The sequence below is a fragment of the Tachyglossus aculeatus genome, chromosome 2 (genome assembly GCF_015852505.1).
Source record: "Tachyglossus aculeatus isolate mTacAcu1 chromosome 2, mTacAcu1.pri, whole genome shotgun sequence".
NCBI classification, from domain to species: Eukaryota; Metazoa; Chordata; class Mammalia; order Monotremata; family Tachyglossidae; genus Tachyglossus; species Tachyglossus aculeatus.
In genome coordinates this window covers 175,467,569-175,483,108 of record NC_052067.1, presented here as the reverse complement: position 1 = coordinate 175,483,108, position 15,540 = coordinate 175,467,569, and the positions used below count along the sequence as shown (strand labels likewise).

The following is a 15,540-nucleotide window of genomic DNA, read 5'->3' as shown; positions in this document are numbered from 1 at the left end:
TGAGACCTGTACCAGCTGGGAGCAGGGTGTTCAGGGAGGGGTCACCAATACTCTGGTGGGCTTCTATGCCCATGCAGGGGCAGGGCAGCTCCATGGCTCTCCATCCTGAGTGGCTCCTATGTCCAGGGCCGGGTGTCCAGGTTGACGTTGTGTGGGAGAGCCTCCAGAATATGAGATCCTCAGGAGTAGGTCAGGTTTCTGGTAGGGCCGACAGGGTGGGGCCCAGGGGGTGAGCCGAGGAGGTACTCGGAGCCTGTAGCTCCAATCTGGGGTCCTCCTCCCCTCACAGCAACCTACCAGAAGAGCATCCAGTCAGCCACCTTCCTCTACGAGATCCTCTTGGGAAAGGCCTTGGTCTATGCAGTGCTGGTCAGCACTCTGGTGTGGAGGGCCAAGGTAAGGAGTACCCGGGGCTGGGGCAGCAATGCCAAGGACAGGGGCACTGGCCCCCAACCCTGGAGCAGGGGAACAGGGAGGAAGCTCCAGGGAAGATGCTAAGGCCCCAGGCTCTTGGTGGGGGAGGGGAGAAGGAACTGAGGAGGGAGGGGGCTGGGTGCCAGGGAGACCCCCTCTCCCTGACATGGCCTGGAGTCCCTCCGGAAGCATACCTCTCTGCCCTGGGGGCCGGTGTCTGCTGAGCCTTGGGAAGTTGGAGAGCCAGGGGGTGCAGAGGAAGGCTTTGTGACTCTGGTTTCCTTTCTGTTTTCCCCCAGGCCAAAAAACATACTTTGTAAGGTGATCACCACACCGGTCTCTCTCCCTCAGCAAAAGAAGAAGGGGGAGATCCCTGGACATTCCCTCCAGAACCTGGCTCTGCTCCCCTCCCCAAAGCTCCCTCACCCCCCATCCGAGTCATTACCCCACCTCCAGTCCTGACCCATCTCCCAGCAGGGGCCAGCCAGCCGCCTTTCTATCTGCCTGTCTCCCTGGCTGTCCTCTGTCCACCTGTCTGCCTGCCTGTTGTCTGTGCATCCTCCTGCCTTTCTGTAAGGAGAGGCCAAATCCTGACACAATAAAGGAGCCTTGGCTGCCTCAGTTGGACCACGACTGTCTGTGTCTCTTTTTATGGTATTTAAGCGCTGTGTATCAAGCAGTGTACTAAGCAGTGGGGTAGCTACAAGACATGGGGCTCACTGCCTAAATCAGGAGTAGGATTTAATCTCACTTTACAGCTGAGATTACTGAGGCATAGTAATTTGCTCAAGGTAACACAGCTCACAACTGGAGAAACTGGGATTAGAACCCAGGTTCTCTGACTTCCAGATCCCTGCTATTTGTGCTAGGCCATGATTGACAGGCAGCCACTGCCCCACAAAGGATCAGCAGCTGCTCCCCCGGTTGGGGGCCTTTCCGTAGAGGTAGGGAGCAGGGGCAGGAAGAAGGGTGACGGGGTGGGAGTCAGGGGACATGAGCCGGTGTAGGAATAAAGGACAGGAGCAGGGGAAATGGGAGGGGCAGGAGAAGGGACAGACAGTAAGCAGGAGGTGGAACAGGGATAATAAATAATAATAATAATAATGGTATTTGTTAAGCAGTTACTATGTGCCAAGCACTGTTCTAATTTCTGGGGTAGATACAAGGTAATCGGGTTGTCCCAGGTGGGGCTCAAAGTCTTAATCCTCATTTTATAGATGAGATAACTGAGGCATAGAGAAGTTTAGTGGCTTGCCCAAGGTGGCACAGCAGACAAATGGCAGAGCCGGGATTAGAACCCACGCCCTCTGACTCCCAAGCCTGAGCTCTTTCCACTAAGCCACACTGCTTCTGAGGGATAAGGGACAGGGAGCAGGAGCAGGGGGCTTACCCTGACACTTTGGCTACCAAACTCTCATTTTCCAGCTCTTGCCTGGACAGCAGAAATGCTGACAACACCCTGAAAGCATCATTTTCATCCACTGAAACATGGCTGACAGAACTGCAAGTCTAGACTGTGAGCTCATTGTGGGCTGGGAATGTGTCTACCAACTCTGTTGTATTGTACTCTCCCAACCACTTAGTGCAGTTCTCTGCACACAGTAAGAACTCAGTAAATTACACTGATTGATTGATTGCAACCTAATTTCCCTCTAATTTGTGTTGGGTAAAGGCTGAATCCCTTCTCACTTTCCACAGTGATATTGGCATTTATTAAGCACTTACTATGTACCAAGCACTGTCCTAAGCACTGGGGTAGATACAACCTAATCAGGGCACCACCTGGGAAGGAAGGGAACTGCAAACCAGAATTCATCTCTTTGCTGATGTCAGGAATGGTAATCCTGATTTCTGGGTTTGCTGGGGTGCAAAGAGCAGAGAACTGGTGGACCTTCTAGACTGTGAGCCCACTGTCCCTAACCCTAACCCTAACCCTAGACAGAACCACCATCCTCCCTCTTTCACCAGCCCATAACCTTGGCATTATCCTCTACTCATCTCTGTCATTCACCCCACGTATGCAATGTGTCACCAAATCCTTTAGCTTCAACTTTCACAACATTGTGGAAATCCACCCTTTCCACTCCATCCAAACTGCTACTGCACTGATCGAAGCATTTATCCTTTCCTGCCTTGACTACTGCCTCAGCCTCCTTGCTGATCTCCCTGCCTCCTGTCTCACAATCAGTCAAACGTATTTATTTTAGAGCCCTGTACTAAGCACTGGGGAGAGTATAAAATAACAACTGGGACCCTCCTCACCATTGGCCCCACAGTTTTCTCCCTCCCCTCTCTATGCTAGCACCTGAGACTCTGGTCTCTTCCTGCCCCTCCCCACCCCCAGCCCATCTGCCTCACTATAAATGCCAGGAAGGGAGGAAGAGGGCAGAGAAAGAGAGAGAGAGAGAGAGAGAGAGAGAGAGAGAGAGAGAGAGAGAGAGAGAGAGAGAGAGAGAGAGAGAGAGAGAGAGAGAGAGAGAGAGTAGAAAGAAACCCTGGTTTCTTCCTCCAGATGGGGGTCTGCTCCTCACCCTGTGCCTGGGGCCCACATCCTCAGCCCCCTGCCCCCTTCTCTGGACCCCCAAAGTGCCCCCCACCAGCCTTGCTCACTTGAGACAAGGAGCCCCATCACCTGCCTTCTTCACCGGGGTGCAGAGGGTGGAGGTGGGGCGGGTGAGCAGGAGGGTGGGCCGGCAGACTGGCGGTATTTTTGTAGCAAACTGTAACATTGTGGGTAGCGGGGGGGTGGGGGCCACGGTGATGCAGAACAACGAGACCCCTTTACAAAAGCCCCTGGGCCTGAGGCGCTCTGTAGGAGCAGCCCTAGCCTCTGGGAGTGTCACTGGGGAGGGTCTCTGCTGGAGACGGTATGACTAGGGGAGGGGACAGCAGAACACACCCCTTTCCTTCATTCAATCGAATTTATTGAGCGCATACTGTGTGCGAAGCACTGTACCAAGCCCTTGGGAGAGTATGATAGAACAAGGCTGGGGTGGACGGGGCACCCTACGGGTGGAGTAGGGCTGGGCTGAGGCAGACTACCCAGGCTAGAGGAGGACTGGGCCAGTCAGTCGTCAGACAGTCGTATTTATTGAGTGCTTACAGAGTGCAGAGCACTGTACTAAGCGCTTGAGAAAGTACAGTGCAACAATAAACAGACATGGGGCCGGCTGGATGGGCTAGGGGTGGACTGGGAGCGAATTAGAGCAGGGCTGAGGTAGTCTGACAGGGCTAAGAGTTTTTGATGACTGTCCCGTCGCTGTGCTCATACTCTGAACGTTTCTTCGGAGCCGGGACGCGGCTCACCGTCCTAGGTGAGAAGGCCACAGGGATGGGTGTGGGGGTGGGGGGGAAGGGAAGACCCCAAATCACCCATGCCCTGCCCTCTCCGGGCTGCAGCAAAGTCCAGCCGGGAAGCAGGGAGCGGGATGTCTGTCCTCGGAGAAGGGGGAGATAGAGCAGCTGGGGTTGCATTTTGAGGAACTGGAGACGGCTAGCCGGAATGAGTAACTGATGGAATTTGTTAAGCGTTTTACTAAGTGCCAAGCACTGTTCTAAACTCCGGGGTAGCTACAAGGTAATCAGTGTGTCCCAGGTGGGGCTCACAGTCTCAATCCCCATTTTAGAGATGAGGTAACTGAGGCCCAGAGAAGTTGAGCGACTTGGCTACAGATTGTCCAAAGATTCAGGATTAGAACCCACGATCTCTGGCTCTGAAGCACGTGCTCTTGCCACTAAGCCACGCTGCTTCTCTATGAAGACCCCTCCCCACCACAGGCACAGACAGGAGGGGTTCCCCCGGGAGTCCGGGGAGGGCTGGGGTCTCGGGGCCGAGCTGGGGGCCGGGGGGAGGGCCGCCTCGTTTTTGTGCGGGTCTGGGGGGCTGTGACACAGATCCGCTGTATTTCGGGGCGGGCACCCGCCTCTCCGTTCTGGGTAAGAAGGGGCTGGGGTCGGGGCTGCGGTAGGGGCCGGGGCTGGGTGGGTGAGGGTCTGGGCGGGGGCTTCTTTTTTTGTGTGTATGTGCGGGTCTCCGGGGCTGTGCTCCGCAGCCCAAGCCCTGAATTTTGGGCCCGGGAGCCGGGTGATCGTCCTGGGTAAGCGGTGTTGGGGAGGGCGATGGGGGGCTCCGGGGGTCGGGAGTGGGCGGGGAGGGAAGGGGGAAGACGAGGACGAGCCCCGGGCGGTCCAGGTACCTGGGCTGGGGTCGGGAAAGTCGGACCCCGGGGGTGGGGACCGATGTCCCGGGCCGGAGATTTTGTTGGAGGCAGCGTCTCTGTGCTCCTCATACGAGCAGCACTTCGGACCCGGAACCCACCTCACGGTCATCGGTGAGACCCCCTACCCCCAACCCTGCCCTGCAGCCTTGGGAAACGAACCCCCCTTCCACCTTCCTTCCACCTCCCACCCCTCTCCAGGGGTCTGGGGGAAGGAAAGGGTACAATGGAAGAAAGGGCGCAAGGAGAGGTCCTTGTGGAGGGGGCGTTAGCGATGGGGGTCGTTTCCCCCGTCCGAAGCTCGAATAATAATAACGATGATGGTATTTGTTAAGCGCTCACTATGTGCCAGGCACTGTACTAAACGCTGGATAATAATGAGCCCACTGTTGGGTAGGGACTGTCTCTATATGTTGCCAATTTGTACTTCCCAAGCGCTTAGTACAGTGCTCTGAACATAGTAAGCGCTCAATAAATACGATTGATGATGATGATATTTATTAAGCACTTACTATGTTCCGGGCACTGTACTAAGCGCTGGGATGGATACTAGCAAATAGGGTTAGACACAGTCCCTGTCCCACGTGGGATTCTCTAGACTATGAGCTCGTTGTGGGCAGGGATTCTCTCTATTGCTGTTTTGTACTTTCCCAAGCGCTTAGTACAGTGCTCTGCTCCCAGGAAGCGCTCAATAAATACATTGAATGAATGAATGAATAGCAGGGCGGGGAGAGGTCGCTGAGTGGAGCCTATAAAGGGGATACAGAGGTTCATTCATTCAATCGTACTTATTGAACGCTTACTGTGTGCGGAGCACTGTTCTGAGCGCTTGGGAGAGGATCATACAAGGTTCTGGGTTGGGGATGCGGGGCCGGGAGGAGACAGAGTCGGAGAGAAAAGAGATTTGAAGACTGGGAAGGCAGGGAGGGAGAGACCGAGAAAGACACAGAAACAGAGGGGAAAAGAAGAGACACAGAGAGAGAGAGAGAGAGAGAGACACGCAGAAACAGAGAGACCGAAGAGAGAGAAGATACAGACCGAGAGAGAGAAGAGACAGACTCAGAGAGAGGGAGAGGGAGGGAGAAGCCAGAAACGGAACCAGAGAAAGGCAGAAACCCCCAGAACCATCGGGCCAGACAGGCTGAGGGAGGGGGAAAGAGAAAAGGCAGGAGAATGGGGGCAGACGAGAAACAGCAGGGACAGAGGCAGTCAAGAGAGGGGACAGCGAGATCAAGCAACACAAGGATAATATTAATTAATAATAATTGTGGTATTTGTTAAGTGTTTACTATGTGACAGGCACATAATACTAAGCACTGGGATGGATACAAGCAAGTCAGGTTGGACACAGTTCCTGTCCCACATGGCACTCACAGTCTCACTCCCCTCAAAAATCTCCAGTGGCTACCAATCAATCTATGCACCAGGCAGAAACTCCTCACCCTCGGCTTCAAGGCTGTCCATCACCTTGCCCCCTCCTACCTCACCTCCTTTCTCTCCTTCTACAGCCCAGCCCGCACCCTCCACTCCTCTGCCACTAATCTCCTCACCGTACCTCGTTCTCACCTGTCCCGCCGTCGACCCCTGGCCCACGTCATCCCCCTGGCCTGGAATCCCCCAATCCCTCTGCCCATCTGCCAAGCTAGCTCTCTTCCCCCCTTCAAGGCCCTACTGAGAGCTCAGCTCCTCCAGGAGGCCTTCCCAGACTGATCCCCTTCCTTCCTCTCCCCCTCGTCCCCCCTCCATCCCCCCGTCTTACCTCCTTCCCTTCCCCACAGCACCTGTATATATGTATATATGTTTGTACATATTTATTACTCTATTTATTTATTTATTTATTTTACTTGTACATATCTATTCTATTTATTTTATTTTGTTAATATGTTTCGTTTTGTTCTCTGTCTCCCCCTTCTAGACTGGGAGCCCACTGTTGGGTAGGGACTGTCTCTATATGTTGCCAACTTGTGCTTCCCAAGCGCTTAGTACAGTACTCTGCATACAGTAAGCGCTCAATAAATACGATTGCTTGATTGATTGATTGAAATCAAACGTGAGATAGAAACAGGATGGGCTTCAGTAAGGAAAGTGGAAGGTGGTGGTGAATCAGGATGAAACAGCTCAGAGAGGGAGACCGGACCATCGCAAACCCAACAGAAAATCCCTGTCAGTTGTAGCTAATGATGGATTACTGACCTTGTTTATTCATATTAATGTCCGTCTCCCCTTCGAGACCATAAGCTCATGATGGGCAGAGAACGTAGCTGTTATCGTACTCTCCCAAGCACTTAGTACAGTGTTCCGCACATAGTGAGCACTCAATACAGTTGCTTGCTTTGCTGTGTAGAGCTCCAGAGAAGCAGTGTGGCTCAGTGGAAAGAGCCTGGGCTTTGGAGTCAGAGGTCATGGGTTCAAATCCCCACTCCGCCATTTGTCAGTTGTGTGACCTTGGGCAAGTCACTTCACTTCTCTGGGCCTCAGTTACCTCATTTGTAAAATGGGGATTAAGACTGTGAGCCCCCCGTGGGACCACCTGATCACTCTGTAACCTCCCCATCCCTTAGAACAGTGCTTTGCACATAGTAAGTGCTTAATAAATGCCATTATTATGATTATATAGTGATAGCCAGACCATTCATTCATTCAATTGCATTTATAAAGCATCTACTGTGTACAGAGCACTGTACTAAGTGCTTGGGAAAGTGCAATATGACAATAAACAGACACATTCCCTGCCCACAACACAGACCTTATCCCATCCAAGGCTCACCATCTTGTGGGGGGAAAGAGTGACCTTGGTCACGTCATTTAATTTCTCTGTTTCTCAGTTACCCCATCTGTAAAATGGGAAATTAAGACTGTGAGCCCTATATAGTACATGGATTGTGTCTAACCTAATTAGGTCGTATATACCCCAGTGCAACAGCACAGTGCCTAGACATAATAAACACTTAACCAACACCATAAAAAATGCCATAAAAAAGTAATGATGAATTGAATTTATTATAATAATGATGGCATTCGTTAAGTGCTTACTATGAGCCAAGCACTGTACTAAACATTAGGGTAGATACAAAGAATATGAGGTCAGACACAGTCCCTGTCCCTCATCGGGCTCACAGTCTAAGTAGTTGGGAGAACAGGTATTGAATCTCCATTTTACAGATGAAGAAACTGAGGCACAAAAACGTTACGTGACTTGCCCAATGTCACAGAGCAGGAAGGTTGCAAAACAGGTCCTCTGACTCTCAGGTCTGCCCTCTTTCAATAACAGAGTCAGTAATCCAAGGTAACAATGTGAAAATAAGCAACACAATAATAATAATAATAATGGCATTTATTAAGTGCTTATTATGTGCAAAGCACTGTTCTAAGCGCTGGGGAGGATACAAGGTAGTCAGGTTGTCCCATGGGGGGCTCACAGTCTTAACCCCCATTTTACAGATGAGGTAACTGAAGTGCAGAGAAGTGAATTGACTTGCCCAAAGTCACACAGCTGACAAGTGGTGGAGCTGGGATTTGAACCCATGACCTCTGACTCCAAAGCCCATGCTCTTTCCACTGAGCCACGCTGCTTCTCTAAACAAGGATGTTTAGGGAGCCCTTAGCTTCCATGGCATTCTAGACTCCAAACAGTCCTTTGAAATAATAATGAGAATAAGAAGAAGAAGAAGAAGAAGAATAGTGATATTGTGATATTGGTTAAGCACACACTTACTATGTGCCAAGCACTGTATTAGGTGCTGGGGTAGACACAAGATAATCAAGTCAGACACAGTCCCTCTCCCACCCAGATCTCACAATCTAAGTAGGTGCGAGAACCAGTAATGAATCCCCATTTTGCAGATGAGGAAACTTAGGTGCAGAGAAATTAAATGACTTGACCAAGGTGTCACAGAAGGCCAGTGGAGAAGTTGGGTTTAGAACTCAGGTCCTCTTACTCTCAGGCCCAGATTCTTTCCATTAGGCCATATTTTACTATAGCCTCCCTGGGGCTCGAGCCCTAGCTACTGGGTTCCACCTTCAGCCACTGCCTTCATGCTGGGCTATGTCAGGAGCTGGAGTTGACACCTTCCTCTTAAGCCCAATACTGTCCAAATAGAAATGATCATAACTGTGCTATTTGTCAAGCACCTACTACATGTTTTGTTTTGTTGTCTGTCTCCCCCTTCTACACTGTGAACCCATTGTTGGGTAGGGACCGTCCCTATATGTTGCCGACTTGAACTTCCCTTGTGCTTAGGACAGTGCTCTGCACACAGTAAGTGCTCAATAAATAAAATTGAATGAATATGTGTCAAGCCCTGTACTAAGTGCTGGAGTAGACACAAGATAACCAGGTCAGACACAGAACCTGTTCCACCTTGCATATTCATTAAATCATATTTATTGAGTGCTTACCGTGTGCAGAGCACTGTACTAAGTGCTTGGAAAGTACAATTCAACAGATAAAGACAATCCCTACACAACAACGGGCTACTGAAGCCTGTCTTGTTTCTCTCTTATGTTTGACTTCTAATAATAACAATAATAATAATTACTGTGGTATTTGTTAAGCACTTACTATGTGCCAAGCACTGTACTAAGCACTGGGGTAGATTCAAAATGACCAGGTCCTACATGGGGCTCATCATCTAATGAGAAGGGAGAATGGGCATTTAATCCCCTTTAAAGCGCTCAATGAATTATATTAATTTTAACAGATGAAGAACTGAAGCACAGAGAAGTTGAGACTTTCCCAAAGTCATGCAACAGGCAAGGAAGGAGGAGAAATTAGAACCCATGACCTCTGATTCCCAGGCCTGAGCTCCTTCCACCAGCCCACACTGCTTCTCAGCTCCCAGACTCCAACATAAGGGGGGAGGGGGGAGGAGGGGGTCATTCACACTTCAGAAGGGATGAGGAGAAACAGTCTGGGGAAGAGGTGTAAGAAAAGGGCCAGAACTATGGAACTGAAGAGGACAGGTGGAAGAGTCTGTGGTTGGGAGGTGGGGTTGGGAGAGGACGAAGGAATTCCCTGTATAATCCATGGTTTTAAAGCATATCACTGATCTGGTGCTTTTTCATCAACCAATCAATCAATCAATAACCTGATTGATGTTTTGTTTTGCTGTCTGTCTCCCCCTTCTAGACTGTGAGCCCGTTGTTCTGTAGGGACCGTCTCTGTATGTTGCTGACTTGTACTTCCCAAGTGCTTAGTACGGTTCTCTGCACACAGTAAGCACTCAATAAATATGATTGAATGAATGAATCGATGGATGGTATGTACTGAGTTTCTGCTGTGTGCAGAGCACTGGACTGAGAGTATAATAGAGTTGGTAGACAGGATCCGTGCCTTGAAGGAGCTGCCCATCTACTGTGTGCAGGGCCCTGGACTGTGGGCTTAGGAGAGAACGAGAGAGTGAGTAGACAGACATGCTTCCTGCCCTCAGGGATCCTACAGATTAGCAGGAAAGATAGAAACCACAGAATTACAGATAGGAGGAAGGAGAAGTGACTCTGTGTATAAGTTATTGTTTAAGTAGTAGGTTATAGGTTGATTAATCCGCCAAAATGATGAAACTAGAAAAAACAGACTTCAACTGCAGCAATGAAGGAAATGTGTTCTGACAGGGAGAGGTCTGAGACACAAAGGTGGGGGTCTCTGTCCCTGGCCCTGGAGGGTGAGACATAGGAATGGGAGTCTTTGGTCCTGGAGGGGGAGACACAGAAGTGGGAGTCTCTGGTCCTGGAGGGTGAGACACAGAAATGGGAGTCTCTGACCTTGGAGGGTAAGACACAGGAATAGAAGTCTCTGGGCCTGGAGGCCTCTTGGGTAGTGAGACCCCCATCTTCCCATCTGGAGTGAGTGCAACTACCTAGAGAGCATGTGTTGTACTTTCCCAATTGTACCATGCATTGCACTTAGAGGGTGCTCAGTAATTACCATTCTTCCTACTACAGTGCTCAGTACAGTGCCATGCACCCAGTAAGAGCTCAGTAAATAGCACTGCTTCTCCCAGCAGCAGAGGGATGAACAATAATATATCTCTCACACAAAAACACGTAAAAGAACAAACTCAAATAATACAGTAATACACACAAACACATATCTATAGTTTATGACAGTGATGATGGAATTTGTTAAGTGTTTATTATGTGCCAATCACTGTACTAAGCACTGCGGTGGATGGGGCTCCCTGTCTAAGAAGGAAGGTAGAATGGGTATTGTATCCCCATTTTACAAAATGGGAAACTGGGGCACAGAGAAGTTATGTGATTTGCCCAGAGTCACAGAGCAGGAAGGTGGGAGGGCCAAGATAGGAACCCAAGTCCTCTGGCTACTGAGCTCTTGCTCTCTTCACTTGTCCACATTGCTTCATTCATTCATTCATTCAATCGTATTTATTGAGTGCTTACTGTGTGCAGATCACTGTACTAAGCACTTCATATTGATGATGAAGGTCACCTATGATGACAGGTGTGTGGCTGAAGAGACCGATGGAAACCACAGTCCTGACCAAATATGCACGTGAAAACACTGTCCCTTGTGCTTTCAAGCTTAATGTCTGCAGTGCCTGGTGCTGTTTTATTATTATTATTATTATTATTATTATTATGGTATTTATTAAGCACTTACTATGTGCCAAGCACTGTTCTAAAAGCTGGGGTAGATACAAGGCAATCAGGTTGGACACAGTCCCTGGCTCACAGTCTCAATCCCTATTTTAATAATAATAATAATTGTATTAGTTAAGTGCTTACTATGTGTCAAGCACTGTTTTAAGCACTGGGGTGAACACAAGATGAACAGGTTGTCCCACATGGGGCTCACAGTTTTAATCCCCATTTTACAGATGAGGTAACTGAGGCACAGAGAAGTTAAGTGACTTGCCCAAGGACACAGAGCAGACAAGTGGCGGAGGTGGGATTAGAACCCACATCCTCAGACTCCCAAGCCCACGTTCTTTCCACTAAGCCAAGCTGCTTCTCAACGTGGCTTTTACAGTGGAGGTAACTGAGGCTCAGAAAAGTGAAGTGACTTGCCCAAGGTTACACAGCAGACAAGTGGCAGAGCGGAATTAGAACTCATGACCCCTGACTCCCAAGCCCGTGCTCTAGCCACTAGACCATACTATTCTCTCTTTTGCCTCCTTGTTTTTCATTCCATATGAAGCTTTTGCTTAGAGGGCCTCCCTTTTGGATAAACAAAATACATACACAAATGCTGGCAAACAGGCTTCCTTGGAGTGAGTCGAGAAGCGCTGACCAGCCTCTGGCCGAATCAGGACGATGCTCTGTGTTACAGATGACTTGCAAAAGGTGAAGCTCCCGAAGGTGACTCTGTTTGACCCATCCGAGGAGGAGATCAATGAGTTGGGGAAGGCCACCTTGGTCTGCCTGGCCACGGGCTTCTTCCCCGACCACGTGGAGATGAGCTGGTGGGTGGACGGCCGGGAGATGCAGGACGGGGTCAGCACGGATGCCCAGCCCTTGAATGAGACCGAACCCGAGGCTTCGAACAGGACCTATGCCCTGAGCAGTCGCCTCCGCGTCTCAGCGGGCTTCTGGCAGAACCCCTGGCGCCGCTTCCGCTGCCAGGTCCGCTTCTATGGGCTCAAGGACAGTGACACATGGATTGACAGCACCCGGCCCAAACCCGTCACTCAGAACATCAGCGCCGAGACCTGGGGAAAAGCAGGTGAGAGAGGGACAGGGAGCAGGTAGGGGCCGGGGATTGGCCGGGGCTGGGGACAAACAGGGAGGTTGTGACAGGGCAGGGGTGGGAGGCCGGGCAGGGAGCTGGGAGTGGCCCAGAGGCTGAAAAGAGGTCAGGATTGGTCTGGGAAGACAGACCAGTGTGGGGAGAAAAGGGAGGTAGACTGGGAGGAGATACAAGGAAAAAAGGGAGTCAGAGGGACAGGGATGGAGGAGATAAAGGGAGGGAGAATTGAAGGAAAGAAGACATGGTGAATCCAGAGACAGAGGTCAAAGGACTAGGTCAGCAGGACGAAAGTGACCCCCCGATCAGGCAGGTGCGTGTCTGCCTCTCCTGAATGCCTGAATGTGTGATCAGGGGTCAAGACCAATAGATCAGGGTCATCGTGAGTGGGCTATGGTCACCACCAGAGAGTCAGTGTCAGCACCAGTGGGTCAGCACCAGTGGGGCAAAGGTCACTGCCCATGCAGGGGACTCTCTGAGCCAGGGCGAGCAGGACCTGGAGTCACCAAGCCCCCAAAGTCCCCTATGGCCCCATCCCTCAAGGCCATGGTCTAGCAATGATTGACTGGATCATCAGGATGGGGAAAGGGCAGACTGGGAGCTGAAGGCTGCAGGGGTTTCCCATTTTATTCAACTTCTCCCTCTTAGGCTTGTGGGCCTGGGTTAAGCTGCATGGTTGAGTTAAACTTGACTTTCCCCAAGGAATATGGCACTTTAATAACCCTCCCTTTCCCCCTACCTCTCTCTGTTTGTTTCAGACTGTGGAATCACCGCAGGTGAGTGAATCTTGGCTCTCCCTTCCTCATCCCCTTATCCGTTCCTGCTTCCCGAGGCCTCAGACTCCCTCATCCCTCGATCACTGAAGTCTGATCTTGGCTGAGCCCCCAGGATTCTCCCCATCCTCCCCCCACATCCCCACGTTTACCTTCCTTCCACCAGGACTTTGGAGTGGAGTGGGGTCAGCCTTGGGGGGTGGGGGGGGTCAGGCTTAGCGTGCGGGAAGTAGGGGTGGGGCTAGGCCTTAAGGTGGGGTTGGGGGTGGGGGTGAGCCTGTAGGTGGGGCTGGAGAAGGAGCCCTAGAAGTGGACAGAGGTGTCGGTGGCTCAACATGGAAAGACACTGGGACCTGCGTGCTAGAACTGGCCGGGAGTGGGGTCCTCAGGGAAGGGTCACTAACACCCTGGTGGGCTTCCGTGCCCATGCAGCAGGTCAAGGCAGCTCCATGGCCCTCCAGCCTGAGCGACCCTGATACCCAGGGCTGTGAGTCCAGGCCACCATTGGGTGGGAGAGCCTCTGGAGCATGTGATCCTTGGGAGCAGATCAGGGATCGGGTGGGGCCAATGGGATGAGGTCTAGGGGGTGGGGCCGAGGGGGTCCCCAGAGCTTGTAGCTCCAGTCTGGGGTCCTCCTCCCCCAACAGCATCCTACCAGAAGAGCATCCAGTCAGCCACCTTCCTCTACGAGATCCTCTTGGGGAAGGCCTTGGTCTATGCAGTGTTGGTCAGCACCCTGGTGTGGAAGGCCAAGGTAAAGGGGGCCCAGGGCTGGGGGAGCAACACTGAGGAAGTAGGGACTGGCCCCCACCCCGGAGCTGGGGGAGAGGGAAGAAGCTCCAGAGAAAATGCCAAGGGCTCAGGCCCTTCATGGGGGAGTGCAGGAGGAACTGAGAAGGGAGGGGGCTGGGGGCCAGGGAAACCCCCGCCCTCTGACACAGGGCCTGGAGCTCCTCCGGAGGCACACCTCTCTGCCCTGGGGGCTGATGTCTGCTGCAGCCTAGGAAGTTGGGGGACTGGGGTTGCCTAGGAAGGCTCTTTGACTTTGGATTCCTTTGTTTCCCCCCAGGCCAAAAAACATGCTTTGTAAGGTGATCGCAGCACCTCGTTCTCTCCCTTGGCAATGGAAGAAGGAGAAGAGTCCTGGACAATCCCTCCAGAACCCAGCTCTAATCCCCCTCCCCCAAAGCCCTTTTCCCCGAATCCCAGCTATTATCCCACCCCCAGCCCAGACCCATCTCCCAGCAGAGTACGACTGTTCACCTGTCCATCTGTCCTCTTGCCTATCTGTCTGTCTGCCTGCCTGTCCATCTGTCCACCTGTTTGTCCATCAGGAGGTGATAAATTCTGACACAAATAAAGAGATCTTGGCTGACTCAGCTGCTCTCGGTCAATGATTCTCCCTGTCCCGGCTTCCCCACAAAGGAGCCATAATTGCCCCCTAAACTGGGGACAGACTCTGGTAGGAACAAGCGGTAAGAGCAGGGGCAGCGGCAGGGGTCAGGAGGCTTACCCACTCTGTCTCCACCAACCACTCTGACACAGTCCTACCTGGCAAAACTCAGTACCTTGCTCTGGCTCTGTTGCCCAGCAATATACACCAAGGCCACAACTCTCCCCATCTTCAACATACTTCTGAAATCTCACCTCCTCCAGGAGGCCTCTCCTGATTTGCTATGTTCTCCCTCTGCCACCCCTACGGTCCCACACTCATGACCACCCTCGGCACTTCTGTCCGATATTATTTACATATTCTACAATTTAAGCACTTGGCCATTCACCTTGACATCTTTCCACTCTCATTCTCCTCTCTGCAAATCCACCAATAGACTGGAAGCTCCTAGAGGGCAGGGAATGCATCCTATACTTCTACTACGCTCTCCCAAGCACTTTGTATAGGGATCTGTGAGCAGAAGGTACTGCATTCATAGTTTGGATTGGTTGGTAATGCTCCTCTGTCCTCTTAGGGAACCCTCCCTATTGGGTCCCAGGTGGTCCAAGCATCAGCGGTGAAGCTGGAAAAGTAGTAGGTCATCAGAGTATTTGTTAAGTACCTATCATGTGCAGAGCACTGTACTAAGCACTGGGACAGAATACACAGGTGAGAGTTAGACCAGGGGCTCATAATTGAATCATAAGGTAGGGAGGGGTTTGGTGGCAGACACAGTAGGAAAATTGAAATAAATAAATACAAAAACAACATAAGCACTGTGAAGCAGTGTGATATAGTGGAAAGAGTTCTAGTCTGAGAGTCAGAGGGCCTGGGTTCTCATCCTAGCTCCACCACTTGCCAGGTGAGTCACCTGGGGCAAGTCACTTAATTTATCTGTGCCTCGGTTCCCTCATCTGTAAAATTCTACTCCCTTTTGAAATCCATGTGGGGCAAGGACTGTGTGGTACAGGGATTATACTTTATCGTCCTCAGAGTTTAGTACCG

General features: G+C 51.3%; 2 gene segments (V, D, J or C); both read left to right on the top strand.

The window, feature by feature from the left end:
• The window catches only part of LOC119945440, a 59,982-nt gene extending 58,951 nt beyond the window's left edge, over positions 1-1,031 (top strand). Inside the window, 2 exon segments of the C gene segment in view lie at positions 290-396; positions 714-1,031. Of these exon segments, the coding sequence occupies positions 290-396; positions 714-734 (128 nt within the window).
• Positions 1,032-3,658: 2,627 nt separating this feature from the next.
• On the top strand, positions 3,659-14,482 carry LOC119944232. The segment is given in 7 exon segments: positions 3,659-3,728; positions 4,309-4,350; positions 4,467-4,745; positions 11,917-12,309; positions 13,089-13,106; positions 13,751-13,857; positions 14,173-14,482. Coding segments are annotated over 7 exon segments (930 nt in total).
• Positions 14,483-15,540: the final 1,058 nt, after the last annotated feature.